Source organism: Apteryx mantelli, chromosome 7, assembly GCF_036417845.1.
Source record: "Apteryx mantelli isolate bAptMan1 chromosome 7, bAptMan1.hap1, whole genome shotgun sequence".
Lineage (NCBI taxonomy): Eukaryota > Metazoa > Chordata > Aves > Apterygiformes > Apterygidae > Apteryx > Apteryx mantelli.
In genome coordinates this window covers 7,485,228-7,499,340 of record NC_089984.1, presented here as the reverse complement: position 1 = coordinate 7,499,340, position 14,113 = coordinate 7,485,228, and the positions used below count along the sequence as shown (strand labels likewise).

The 14,113-nt window shown below is 43.6% G+C and overlaps 1 protein-coding gene across 1 annotated transcript; it reads left to right on the top strand.

Moving 5' to 3' along the window:
* Positions 1–62: 62 nt before the first annotated feature.
* Positions 63–13,882, top strand: LOC106486939 (nucleolar RNA helicase 2-like). The gene is made up of 15 exons (XM_067299743.1): positions 63–157; positions 323–598; positions 2,032–2,107; positions 2,964–3,142; positions 4,368–4,485; positions 5,177–5,362; positions 6,817–6,962; positions 7,244–7,393; positions 8,631–8,792; positions 9,345–9,464; positions 9,987–10,060; positions 11,201–11,360; positions 12,139–12,273; positions 13,059–13,103; positions 13,624–13,882. Exons 1-15 carry the CDS (start codon positions 65–67, stop codon positions 13,816–13,818), a joined length of 2,115 nt encoding a protein of 704 aa, XP_067155844.1. The 5' UTR covers positions 63–64; the 3' UTR covers positions 13,819–13,882.
* The last annotated feature ends 231 nt before the right edge of the window (positions 13,883–14,113 follow it).

Here is a 14,113-nt window from a genome sequence, read left to right as displayed (position 1 = left end):
CCGCTGGCGCTGCGAGGCGGGCGGCCGCGCCGCCGCCGACCTCCACCGCGAGCAGCCCGCCGCCATGCCCGCCGCCGGCCCCGCCGCCAGCCCCGCCGAGCCGCAGGCGCCGGCCGCCGAGGAGGCGCCGCGCCGCGGCCGCCGCAGGAAGCCGAAGGTAGCGGGCAGCGGGCGGGCGGGCGCCGCCGCCACGTGCCGCCGCGGCGGGGCGGCCATTTTGTGGGGCGCCGCGCGGCCCTGCGGGCGGTTTAACGGTCGCGGGGCGGCGGTTGGGGGGGGGGGGGGTGCACGGTGCCCGCCTAACCGCCGCTGCCTCCCGCAGGAGAAGGAGGAGAGCCAAGAGAAGAAGCTCAAGCGCCGCGGCAAGCTGAAGCGGCGCGGCGCGGCCGAGGACGAGCAGCCGCAGCCGGAGGAGAGCGGCCTGGGCGAGGACGGCGTGGGGCCGCCCAAGCCCAAAAAGACCAAAAAAAGCAAGGCGAAGCACGACGGCGAGGCTGGGGGCGACCCGAGCGGCGCGCAGCGTGCGGCGAAGGCAGAGTCTGCCCTCAGCAACGGCGGGGCCCCCCCGAAGGGCCAGGGCCACGGCGACGCGGAGGAGGTAGCGACGCTTCTGCCCGCGGAGCCCTTGTCTTAAGTCATGGCACTAATGAACGTGCTGCTGTGTAAGCCTGCAGTGCGGGGCCTGCCGTAGCGCTAGGTCACGGTCGTGGGCAGCGTTTTCCGCTGCCCCGCATTAATTCCGAGCGGAGGAGCGCTGGGCATCAGCGGAAGGAAGCCCTGTCTCGCCCTTTGCCGCCCAAGCTGCAGGCGGGTGACTAAGTTACAGCAGCCCGTGGAGCAGCACGTGCTGGCCGTCCCTGCTCTCCTGTGCTGCTTCGTGCCTTGCCGTAAATGCCAGGCAGTTGGGAGCGGTTTTTAATGCGTTAGCTGATCCTCATGTAGCCGCTTGTCCTGCAGCGCGGGGGTTTCTCCCTGATGGCCTGGGCCGTCACCGTGTCAGGAACCCGGAGCACTTTGTGCGGTGACTCTGCTTTCTCTCCCAGCAGGCTCTTTAAAGAAGTATTTGCAAAGGTGCCCTAGAAAGGAAGCTAGTGGCTCTCCTCTGCATCCTGCTCCGGGAAACCTCCCTGCCCAGATTTGGAGCTTCTAGAGCCCCTTAGCCTTGAACACGTGTGGGAGAGGCCCCGTAGCTTGTCCATCCTCTGTATAAGGCCTTGTATGAGTAGTTTCCTCTGTTGCATTTGAGTTGGAAACGTGAATCAGGAGAGTGCTTTTTGTATATTGGGTATAATGATGTGATCTCTCTGGTCTTTGAAGTAGAAGCTAAATAGTGAGTTTTAAGTATCTAATGGTAGCTCTGTGCAAAGTTCAAAAGTTACTTGTGCGATGCACTGAGAAGGTTCTGTTTACCAGAAAATTTCTGCTTTGCATAGTGAATTCTGGCACCAGATATATTTTGCTATGAAAAACAGTGTTCTAATAATCTCAGTGGAGTCCAGTTAGGATTTCTAGCAAACAGTTCCTCTTTCCTAACTTGCCAAGCATATGTGCATGCTAGGATGAGATGCTGTCGAACAGAAGGGGCAGTTGTTCCCGTTCATTTGCCATGGGTTTAAGACCCATGGAAATACATCTGACTCAGAGATGAGGCAGCAGTAGGATGGCTGGAACAAGTCAGTGCAAGTAACAAGGGCCGGAAGCTCTGGCAGCGCAGAGTTCAGACTAGTGTAAAAACAGAGCTCCCCTGTGGGAATCTGTGTTACGCTATGACTGGTGCAGCCTGCATCACTGTTTTTTGTCCTCTAAAACAAAGTTGCTGGATTAAAGTTACCTCCTTATGCTCTGATGATGTTTTTGTTTGTGAAGTGCCTTCATCGTAAAGGTTTCCTTTTTCTTGAAATAGGAGATAGCTGCTGAAACTGGTGATAGAGCACGTGCACAGCTGTGCTTCTGCGGGTGCTGAGTGCAGCGATGTAGGGTAAGCTATTTGATCTTTCAGGACTAATAAGTTGTTTTGTTTTATTCTGTTAGGAGCTGACAGAAGAAGCAAGAGAAGGCGCCTTCTCCAACTTTCCTCTTTCCCAAAACACCATCAACCTTCTCAAAGGTAAGTTAATGTAGCAAAATAAATTTATAGAGATGTTTGTCCAGAATTGCACTGCACTGTTAACCATACAAGCAGAGTGAAGCCAAGGGTAAATTGGCCTAAATCATCTTGTATTTATTATGGGGTAAGAATATGCACATGAGCCATTCAAAGAACCTGCTGTTACTAGTAGGAGCAGAGTTTCTGATTTGTTCAATTTCTAGTGCCATCACTAAGCTGTGTTTCATATATGAGGATTATTTGGCTCCTGTGAGCAGGTTGTCTCCGATTATTCTCATACTTCTGGCATTTTCATCTCTCTTCTAGATTAGTTTTGTTTGTGAAAGTAACCACTGTAGGGTTTTCATTGCTCTGTATATTGGGAAGTTATACAATTCTTGTTCCTCAGACAAAATTCTATATATTGCTTTACATTTTTCTTGCTCAGAAGTTTCACTTGGATGGATTATTTTGCTTGCATTGTGTAAAATCTCTCTTTTCTAAGTTTTAAAATGTCTTAAACATGCTGACCTCCTCCCCTGCCCCCAAAACCAAACTATAACAATTTTGAGTTGTTTCAGAAAAAAAACTTTTTTCCTCTTCTGTTTTATGCCAAACTTGGGGGCGAGGGGGAGGGAAAGCTGTATTTCATTGTGAGTACTCAGTTGTGTGTTTGGGGGAATACTTTCTGACCCACAGTAGGAGTGAAAACAAACTGGTGAGTATTTTTTCTAACTTGCACCTGCTGTTCTGTACAGGATTTCACATGATGTGCCTTACATACTTGCGCTAGTTATATATGAGGACTTTTAATTGTTTGTTTAGCTTGCAGAGGATTTAGCACCCTTTCATGAAACCTTTCTGGATTATCTTGCAGCTCGAGGTGTAAAATACCTGTTCCCTGTGCAAGTGAAGACTTTTCAGCCCATATACAACGGCAAAGACCTAATTGCTCAAGCTCGAACGGGAACCGGGAAGACCTTTTCTTTTGCTATTCCACTGGTTGAAAAACTTCAGAGCGTCTCACATGATGGGAGAAGAGGCCGTGCACCAAAAGTAACATACGCACTTAAGGGTTAACAACAAAACCTTTGAATATGGTGGTTTTAAAGTGCTTTTATAATTGCATTAGGGACTTTGCTTGGGATTTCTTTCCCCTTGATTGCTGTTTGTAGTGCTGAACACGTTCCCCCAGATAGGGAGCTACAATGTTACAAAGGTTTTGCAGCATCCCAGTGATAGCAGGTTTCACATGTAGGGTTTCTTGTGACCACGTTTAGGAGAACGACCAGGGCGCTGTAGTAGTAGCTGGTGTCAGACTGGTATCTGCAGGAAGTTAGCATGTGGCTTCAGGGTTTGATCTCCTGCCTCCCATCATGGAGCGGTTGAGTCAGCCGGACTTGTCAGAAACAACCACAGTGACCTGAGGCTATAAATGTCGTGGTGATGGAATGGTGGTGGAGGCTTTGATTTGGGTTTTTTCACCCTCCACCACCATGCCTCAATGACTCAACTTAGTGGATGCAAGTGGTGTTTACATTTTGGCTGAAGTATGAGATCAAACTGATCAGATACCAGATTCTTACACCACTGAAGTGTGTATATTTGTCATTATACTGGCAAACTGTGTTGCGTCTGCAGATTTGCTCCCCATTCCGTCCTTCTATCTTAAAGTTGTGTTGTTTCTAAAGTTAATATTAGTGTCTGAAAGATTGCTAGGAAACAAGACAGCTGTTAATTTATCATTTTGTTCTTAAAAGAGAATGGGGGGGGGAGGAAGGGGAAGGAAATGCATTGGAGGAGGGCAGCTAGGTGGAGAAGGAGGATGCATGCCTGGAGTGCTTCACGCTGTATGTCTTTTCAGATCTTGCTACTCCAAACTGTTTAGTGATTCTTCCTGTTCTTTAACACTGAACTGCACTTTCATTGTCCTTAGTAGTGTTCCTGAAGCTTCTGTTTTATCTGGCATTAGAGTTAAGAAAATCCATCTCTGTTCTGCATCTCAGCTGTCTGCAGCACTGTTCTGTTTGCTCTCGCTAGCTATGGGGCTGTGATGTGCAGGTTCCAGGTGGTGGGAAGTGTTACTGCGATGGGGGGCTGCTTGGGTCCCTCTGCAACCAGGGTATAAAATGGGATTGCAAACTGACAAGAACTGAAAGGGACAGGCAAAAACCCAGGGCAGTTCTGCAGCGCTGCTCCCCTGTTTGACGTGAAGTAAAGCCTCTCCTCCTCACTCCCTCGTGAGCACAGCTGTATTTCTGTCTCTCCTCACTCTCTCCAGGTGCTGGTTCTTGTTCCAACCAGGGAACTGGCCATTCAGGTAGCCAGAGATTTCCAGAATCTCACAAGGAAACTTTCAGTGGCTTGCTTTTATGGAGGAACGCCGTATAAAGCTCAGTGTAAGTAAATCCTAAGGAGTTACTGCTGGGTCTGAGTTGACATTCTCCAAAAGCATTCCAGGAATAAAACTGACTTTTATTCCCTCAGAGTTTCACTTCAGTCAGGATTTGTGGCATTGTTTTTAAAGGAAACGCACAGCCTGGATTGAATTATTTTAGTTCCAGTAAATCTCTGTTCAAAAGAACGGTTGTAGATCTGCAAAGTGACTGATTCTCTTGTTTTTTGTGTTTTTTTGTGTGTGTGGTTTTTTTTTTAATGGATGTGTTTTGTTAGTGAACATATACTGAGACTAGATGACTGTCCAGGGAAAAAGAGAACTCTGTATGTGAGTGTGTCCTTCTCTGTCTCCAGGTAGATGAGAAAAAGAAAGAATTTATCTGGAAAATTGAAACTTTTTCTGTGATAAAGCTCTGGAGTTTTCTAATGCAGCTGATTGCCGCTTGGAATTCAAAGTATCTTGCAGTGTCCTTGCTTGTAGTTTAGCTAATATTCCTGACAGAATAGCTTGGACCACTGCTGGACTTGCTTGTTTGTTACCCAAACTGGACTTAGTCCTTTATTTAGAGGTGAAAGTGAAGGACAATAGCTTTTTTGTTGTAAAATTAGAAGTGTTACTCTGTCCTGGGAGCATTTTACCAGCCTTGTTGTCTCTTAGCATATTGACACAGTCCTTGCCTTTCTGTCTTCCAGTTGATCTCCTCAAAAGTGGCATTGATGTTTTAGTGGGAACTCCAGGACGGATCAAAGACCACATTCAAAATAGCAAGCTGGATCTTTCTACTGTAAAGCATGTTGTTTTGGATGAAGTTGATCACATGTTGGACATGGGCTTTGCTGAACAAGTAGAAGAAATCTTAGGATTTGCTTATAAAAAAGGTAAATTCTGGCATCAGGAAAGGAATAGGGGACAATGTAGAAAACAGAATTATGCCACTCTGAAAACTGCTTGTGCATCCCCACTGAGTCCTTTGTGCAGTGCTAGTATCCGATCTCAGAAAAGGGTAAATTAAAACTGGAGAAGGTTGAGAGGAAGGTGACAGATGGACAGAGGGCTGGAATGGCATCTCTGGAAGGGAGGGAAAAAAAAAACCCTAATGTTCTTGTTCTTCATCCTAGAAGAGGTGACTGGGAGTATGATTAGAATACCATGAGTCTGTGCACTGACATTCACACAAAGAGGATGACTAGGAAATATTTGCTCTTTTCTGATGTAGTGGGCATTCAGTGTTCCTTCAGAACAGAAGGAGGTTGTTATTCTCATAATGTTGTGAAATTCCTTTCACATTGTACTAATGCCAAAAGTTTCAAAAAGTGACTTGATGAATTAATGGAAGTAGAAATATCAAGGACTACTAAAAGCAATTCTTCCAGAGCACTTCTGGCTCTGGAAGTCCCTAAGCCACAGAAAGCTGGCAACTGGCAATTTCTCCACATCTTAAATACGCTTGACTGCTGTTAGAAAGAGGGTATGAGCTTGATGGACCTTCTGTTTGACCTAGTACAGCCACTTATATCATTACTTAGTGAAGAGACTGTTAGGTTCTCCATGTTTCTGCAGAGCTGGTCTTTGGACAGTGAAAAAGTGTAGATATTCTACTAAAAAGTGAAATCTGCATAGGTTTTGGAAGAGTTATAATATTCAATCTTGAAAGTTCTGTGTTCTTCATAACTGGAAAATAAATGCTAGGGAATAATAAGCGCTCTCTCTTTTGCAATGTGTGTTTGTTTGATCCTGAGGAGCTGTGGAAATAGGCTACATTTTTTTAAAACGGTACTGTTTATTAAACTATTCTTACTTGGGGTGATACATCATCTCCGTGTAACACTCTAAAATTAAATGTACTGTGCTCATGCTATAAAAAGTGATAAACCAGTCAGGATTCTTTCTACTCCCATTTTTGTTAGAGAATTTCTGTCTAGGATGAAAATGAAGAAAGGACAGAGGGTTGAAGGTGGAGTAGTCCATCGTGTTTTCTAATTCTTCCCCAGGATTTGGAAAGTATACTTTGTGGCCTGCCTTTTTCTTTTGCATGCAGCTGCACAATTTACAGCTGCTAGTTAGTGTTGGAACACAGAGCATGGAGAGATTGAGCCAGAGTCCTTTCAGGTGTGTAAAAGGACTTCAGGCACGATCCAAAACTTATTTAGCTGAAGATCTAGAAATGTATCTTGCATTTCTCTTCAGGCAGAGTGAAGGATTCAGCTCGGTCCAGTTCAGATTACTGTTAATTTTGCTTTTGATGTGTAAAGAGTAGTAAAAACGTTTCTGTTACTTCCAAGTTTTCGTGCTGCAGTTGGCGATGATTGATAGTGATGGCCTTTCCTTCCAGGTTCTGAGGACAACCCCCAGACGCTGCTGTTTTCTGCAACTTGTCCACGTTGGGTATATGATGTAGCGAAAAAATACATGAAAGATGAATATGAACAAATTGACCTGGTTGGAAAGAAGACTCAAAGGACTGCCACAACTGTGGAAGTGAGTGATTCTGCTGTAAAGCAGTGCAGGTCCTGGGAGGATATGGTCCGAGTGACACGGCTTCTGCATCTGACTTTCCAAATGCGGGTGTGAAGTGGATTTTCTCAATTGACAGATGAGTTTTTAAAGAAAAGCTTTCACCAAGGGCAGTAGTTTGCAATTAATGTTTTTAGATATATTTTACAACTGTTCCCCCCACCCCCCACGACCTGACTTTAGTTTCTGTCCTGTGCATGGCTTAAATTTACCATAGAAGCTTATCTTCTTTCTTTCCCAAACAGCACTTGGCTATCCAGTGTCGCTGGTCTCAGAGAGCAGCGGTTCTTGGCGATATCATTCAAGTCTACAGTGGCAGCCACGGGAGAACCATTGTCTTTTGCGAGACCAAAAAGGAAGCAAATGAACTGGCTTTGAATGCTTCGCTCAAACAGGTACTGGGGTCCAAATGGAGAGCTGCAGTTGTGGGTGTTCAGGTTTGAATGTCCTGGAAGGAGTAGGAGGTTGCAGCCACATGGATGAAGGTGTTTGTCTGTCTTCTTTTTTACTTATTTTTTTAATTAAGACTTCTGAAAGCTGTGCCTAAAAGTGGAGTTTTGCGATTAAAATATGCTCTCGACTGTGATTGTGAAATTATTCCTTTGGCTGTAAAATCATGCAGAACAGGATCAAAGGAAAATACACAGCTTACACTGAACAACCGGAAAATAATAATACTGTTGAGAAACAGGAACTAGTACGATGTGCATGTTTCATCTCATATTAGCGGGCTCTTTGGATTCCTGTCTCTTGGCAACATTTATCCTTTGAACAGTCAATATTCAGGATAACCCACCTAATACAGTAGAACTGAATGTCTTGTTGCCCTTGGAAAGATATTTAATAGTTTGTTCAGACCTCATGTGATACACTGCGTAGGTTCTCTGTACTTATTGAATATCGCTCTTCTAAAAAAAAAATTCCAACAAAAAAACAGCAAAAAAAGCCTATGGAAAAAGAGCAGTGGTGGAACTGCACATCTTGCTCAGTATTTGATAAATATCATATACCATCCACGTTAAAATCTTACAGGAACTATCTTTATTCGCCCTGCTGCTTCTGCACTAAATCCAGTAATGACTTTGTGTTCTGTGTCAGTATGCTGCGTTACTCCGTTGTGCTAGTAAGTTCTGCTTTAGCCTGTTATTTGTTTGAATTCTGAGCCTGTGACTGCCCTTTCTGCTTGTCAAATTCTTGAGCTCTGCCTCCTGTCCCATAAAAAATAAATGTGGTTCAGATCAACTAGGGTTTGGCTATGCCCTAAAAACCTCGCTTCAGCTTCTGTGAAGCTTTTCAGGGAAGGGAGCTAAGTCTCTCATTAGTTCTCTGTAACCATTGCTTAAGTAAAGTTACTTCCAGTTGTTACAGTGGAAGGGAAAGCTAAAGTAGGCCATTGTCAGCATGGCTGTCTGCAAACTCCGCAGTCTGCTGTTTAATTACAAATAATAACATCTCTATAAAACCACTACTGCTGTGTATTATTGGCCCAGAAAAGGACCAAACCCCAAAGTAGGATGTTCTGCATTCATTTGGTATCATCTGCATAAGTATTATTAGTTGCAAAATGTTTTCCCACTTTTGGAATTAAACTCTCTTGTTAAATGACATCTTAATGGTTCGTTTCATTGACAGGATGCCCAGTCATTGCATGGTGACATTCCACAGAAACAGAGAGAAATCACATTAAAAGGCTTCAGAAATGGTGCATTTGAAGTTCTTATTGCAACAAACGTAGCTGCCCGTGGTTTGGATATTCCTGAAGTTGACCTTGTTGTACAGTGTTCACCACCAAAAGTAAGTCATTAAGGGAAACTGAAATTGTCATTTATTTTCTTGGGGCAGAACAATGGGTTATTGCTTTTTTTTTCACTGGAATTATGTTCTGATTTACCAGTGAAGTGGATTTTCTGTAAATGCATGTCTAGAATTTTCCAGTTAAGCTCTTAAATATTGAACTCTAATTGAGGTAAAAGTGATTATTTTCCATTACCCTGAAAAGTCTTAAGTTCGCTTTGACATCCTTTCAGTATTTCTGAATCCCTTCTGAACATTGTTTAGACTGGGTTTCCTAACAGTTCTAAAATACTCCTGTAACCTTTTTCTTCTTTTGAAACTTCAGTGGATCTTTTTACTTCCAAAAATGTGTATCAGTAGTGTTTGTTAAACTCTAGACAGCATATCTCCAGCGGTGTGTTTGTAGTAACAAGTTTGGGTATAGAAGCCTTATGTATCACTTTTTAGGCTTCTAAATTAGAATTAGGTTGTATTTTCTCTCTCTTACAATGTGTAAATATCAACAGTGTTAACTGACATAAGACTTTCTTGTGTTAATCTGAATTTCTGAAGGATGTTGATTCCTACATCCATCGTTCTGGACGCACGGGTCGAGCTGGCCGGACTGGGATCTGTATTTGTTTCTATCAGAGAAGAGAAGAAGACCTGCTGAGACAGGTGGAGCACAAAGCGGTGAGTTCTACCTTAGATCTGCGTTTAATTAAATTATTTCACTCCTGCTCTCTTAGAATTTGCACCTGTGGGCTGCTTGTAGCTCCATGAGTCCAGTATGGAAATGGACAGGCTGCAAATGTTGATTTTAGGTGAGCATTTATAAATGCTTTTTGTATCGACCCATTCTGATTTATCATGAGTTTTCCCATGATGGCACTACTCTGTTAGTGTCAGCACAGAGGTAGTCACAGGAATGTAGGGAAGGGACCATGCCTTTCATTACAATCTGCACTTTAATTGATACAAAGTGGTTCCAGGTTAACAAAGGCAGGAACTTAAAAAAAAAAAAAAAAAAAAAAAAAAAGTCAAAAAAATGGCTTTATTCTAGCTTAAAACTAACTTCATTTGAATAAAGACTGCTGGTATTCTAGTGAACACCAAGTGAATAGAGGTCTTAGAAATGTTGCTCAGATAGGGTTGAGTTGTAGAGTGCTGAAAATACTTTATCTGCTATTATTTATTTATTTATTTTTATTTCAGGGGATTACATTTAAGCGTATAGGTGTTCCTTCTGCCACAGAGATAATTAAAGCTTCAAGTAGTGACGCCAAAAAGTAAGTTCCTTAAAAGTTGTCTAGAGCTCTTACCAGCAACATTATAAATGCAGTTTTAAGGAGTCAGGCCTGTAGGCAAGCAGGTCTTTGCCTGTGTTGTAAAAGTCAGTTGCTTCACATGTAGACACAGATTAATTTTCATAAGATAATAGCAATAAACCTGTGCATTCTTGAACCCTTTTCACAGAACATAGTTTTCTAAATTCTTGCTAAAAATAAACCTTCATTTACAACAGAAGAAATTAATTGTCAGTAGCAGAATAGGAAATTGCTGTCATATGGGGAAGGTGATCTCCTCCTCTCAGATGACACAGTGGCAGTGTTTAAAGAGCAACGTTTAGTATAATGAGGAGTTGCACTACACTAGTGAGTGTGCTGTAGCCCCACCCTGTGCTTTTTTGTATGATTTTATTGTCAGGGATGTTCTCCTCTTTTACTCCATACAGCTCCAATTACATTTGCTGCCTGATTGGTAGAAATGGCATTGACAGAGCTCTCAAACTATAGTTACTGCAAATTTGGCCAGTCTGAAGATGATCATGGGCTTGGTGTTGGGTTCACCCCATGCTGTATGTAGGAGTGGTGGGAGGTGATGGTATACCAAAGATAGCATCCAAGAGCTGCTGGAAAACAGAAAGCTGTTCTCAGTTTTCCAGCTTGTTCTCATTCCCTCTTCCAGAAATAACCAATTTAATCAGCTTTTACTGAGAGCAGGAAATGCCTTGCCTCAGTCTGTAGTGGCGTTGTAGCGGTTTACTTCTCTTCCTTGTGAAGTAAAAGCAAGGGATTCTCAGATCTGCTGACAACTTTTTTGTGGATCCTTGGGCATGGCCTTAAAAATGCTGATATTTTAGATCCTCCCCTTGAATGTTGTTATCAGAGCTCTCAAATGTCTTGTGTGTCCTCAGCTTTGCACACATCCTTGAGGCCTGGTTTAACGATCAAAGTAAGTGGGTATTCAGCATCCTTGAAAGCGTTGAGTTAGATGAGTGGTAATTGAAGCGCTAACATTACATCCAAAGTTTTTAGAGGTAAATAGTCTTGAAAATTTTCTGAAATGTTTGTTGTGTCTTGTACATGACTGCACTTCACACTGGCCTTTGGCATGCTGATCTCTCAAGCCTTTGTTTTCAACATTAGGTTTTTGGATTCCGTTCCTCCTTCTGCAGTAGACTACTTCCGACAGTCAGCTCAAGAGCTAATAGAGGAAAAAGGGGCGATTGATGCCCTGGCTGCAGCTCTAGCTCATATTTCTGGGGCATCTTCCATTCAGCAGCGCTCCTTACTCAACTCAACTGCGGTAAGTAACGTTTTATCTGTGTTCACAAGAGCGGATAAATGGACGACTTGAGTCCAGTCCAAGTGTGGCATCTTGTTCTGTGGTTTCCAAGTAACTGTTGTCTCCAACTTCCAGTTTGTGTCTAGTTCCTTAACTGAAATGAGATCGTACTGGCATTTTGTAGGAAACAGAGAAACTTGAAGTCAGTTGGTAAATTTTCTTATGATGAGTGTTAAAAGAATTGCTCCAAAGGTGTAGGTGAGAGAAGACTTTGCTCTAAGAGGCCTCAGTTAATGAAATTTCACAAGCTGATACTTTGGTTCTTGCTGTTGTTGTAGTTCCCTTCCCAGGAAGCATCTTTATTTCTGCATATTTCTAGTAAGCCTAGCATGTGATTATCTGACTTGAAAGACATTAAAGGAAAAGTACTACTCTTCCATTTTCTGTGTGGTAACAGTTTTGGAAACACTATGGTGATTGGACTGTCCTTCCTCATATCAGTTTAACTTTACTTTTTTTCCAGCTATTACTTTCTTAATGTACTGAACTCTGCTTCTGGCTAAAATACAGAAATGCTATTGGCCTTTATATTGATGGACATTCTTAGGTTGGATGGATATCTTCAGCTGCTTTGGAGGCTTTTAGTTGCCTCACTCCTGGGAAGCCGATTTCTTAGGATTAAGTACTGCATTACAATTGTAAATTATTACATAGTTCATAACAGTTAATGGGTTACAGACTGTTCAACCAAGTTTAGTCTTCTGTTGTAAATGTATTTCTCTGTTTGTTGCTCCTTAAGGGCTTTGTGACGATGGTGTTACAGTGCTCGATAGAGATGCGTACCATGAGCTATGCCTGGCGAGCACTAAAAGAACAGCTTGGTGAAGAAGTAGATGCTAAAATATCCGCAATGCGTTTCCTCAAGGGGAAGATGGTAAGATGGCACAACCTTGGGGAAGGAGGGATGTGTCTGTGTCTGTGTGTGTGTGTACACGGTCACTTTATGCAGTGACTGAGATGAGAGTTCTGAAGTTCCAGTGTGGAAATGTTGTCTCACTCCATCCCTACTCCATCTCATTTCTCCTTCACATGAAATGCTAATGTATCGCATGACACCCTTTAACTGCTATTTTTACACTATACAAAAATGCGTTGAAGCTAGCTGAGTGTTAAGGCATTTGCTTGAATGAAGACATTGCTCCTAAATGATGCACATCAGAATAATGTGTTTAGTAGAAGTGGTTGTTGGAACCTTTATTCTTTCACTGTAAACTCACAGTAACACTGCCTGCCATTGTGCTGAAAGGACATCAGCAAAGCAGAGCCGTGACTGACAGCCTGGCCTGATCAGTGCAGTATTCGCTTTATTGTCAGCCTGGCTCTTGACATGTCTGGCGTTTGTGTCCTGTGCAGATGTGCTTGCCGAGGTCGTGTGCTGCTGCAGAAGCCTGTCTTGTCTTTGAACAGGCGGGCTGACTGCAGGCAGTGCTGCTGGCAGCACACGGCCTCTGGGTCTGCATTTTGTCATGAGCTTTAGAGTTTTAACTGCTCTTTCTGCAGCTTGTGAAAAGCTTCCCCCAAAAGAGCATGCATTCTGCTGCTTCTGGTTTCTGTTCCTAGCATTTATGAGCAATGTTTCAGGTGCTGCCTGTCTGGAGTTTTGGTTTTGCGTCTCTCTTATATTTTTGGAAAACAAATGCCTGTCTTTTTCATGTATAGGGCGTGTGCTTTGATATCCCTGTTGATGAACTGAGTCACATACAGGTATGTTTTTATGTTCAGAATTTGCTTTTGGAGCCTTTGGGGGGTGATACATTAGTCAAATACATGGTGATTACATTGTCACAGGCTAGTTTGTGATTTTACAAGGAGACTGCACAGAAATACCAGCAGAGTCTTTACAAAATACCTGTCCTGCCTGGCTTTGTCCCTTTAGTTCTCCTATTACCTTATTGTTTTCTTAAAGAAAATCCTACCTACTTTGGCCTCGCTGGGTTTTGACCTTCCTAGTGTATTTGAGAATAGCAACAGTTAACTGGTTCTCTGTAGTCTTTACTCCCTCTCGTCCCTTTGATTATCTAGCCTTTGTCACAGGACTGCAAACTGTGGGGTTTTTTGAAGGTTAAGATTGATGCTTGCCTCCCTGAGGGATCTGCTGACCTATTTTGGCGAGAGTGGGATTCATCTGGAAATGCCTTTGCCTTTCACAATGTAGGGTAGCTTGGGCACACCGGCACGTTTGCGCCTGCGGGCTCATGGGTCTCTTACGCTGCTCGTGTTTCAGGAGCAGTGGCAGGACACCAGGCGCTGGCAACTGTCTGTAGCAAAGGAATTGCCTGAGCTGGAGGAGTACCCGCACGAGGCAGGCCACGGATCCTCCAGGTTTGGAAATGGCAGACAAGGCGACAGCGGCTTCCGGAGGAACAACAGATTTAAGAATGGAAACCAGGGACAGAATTTTAACAGATCATTTCATTAACATCTGATACAGCTATGGGACTGAGCTGGCTTTTTATCCGAAAGTAAAAACCTATTGGACATTCTTCTTTGTCGTTATTCCTTGATAAAGCAGCCTTTCTTTGAGGATGGCTAGTAATCATTCATTTGCTGAAATGAGGCAAAAGTAATTTTTTGGAAGGTGGTTTTTTTTCCCCCTTTTTGCAAGGCAAACTAGCTGCTGCTGTTTTCCCCCCCTTAAACCAAATGGCCCGTACGTCTCGGAGGCAGGCGAGCTTTGCACTGGAAACTCAGCGCGGTGGGAGAATAGCGCTGTA

Excerpts from the sequence above, each read along its gene's own strand:
- LOC106486939 (XM_067299743.1), top strand. The coding sequence starts at position 65 with ATGCCCGCCGCCGGCCCCGCCGCCAGCCCCGCCGAGCCGCAGGCGCCG. Across the intron at positions 8,793-9,344 it reads TACAGTGTTCACCACCAAAA|GATGTTGATTCCTACATCCA; the intron begins GTAAGTCATTAA and ends GAATTTCTGAAG. Across the intron at positions 13,104-13,623 it reads ATGAACTGAGTCACATACAG|GAGCAGTGGCAGGACACCAG; the intron begins GTATGTTTTTAT and ends CTCGTGTTTCAG.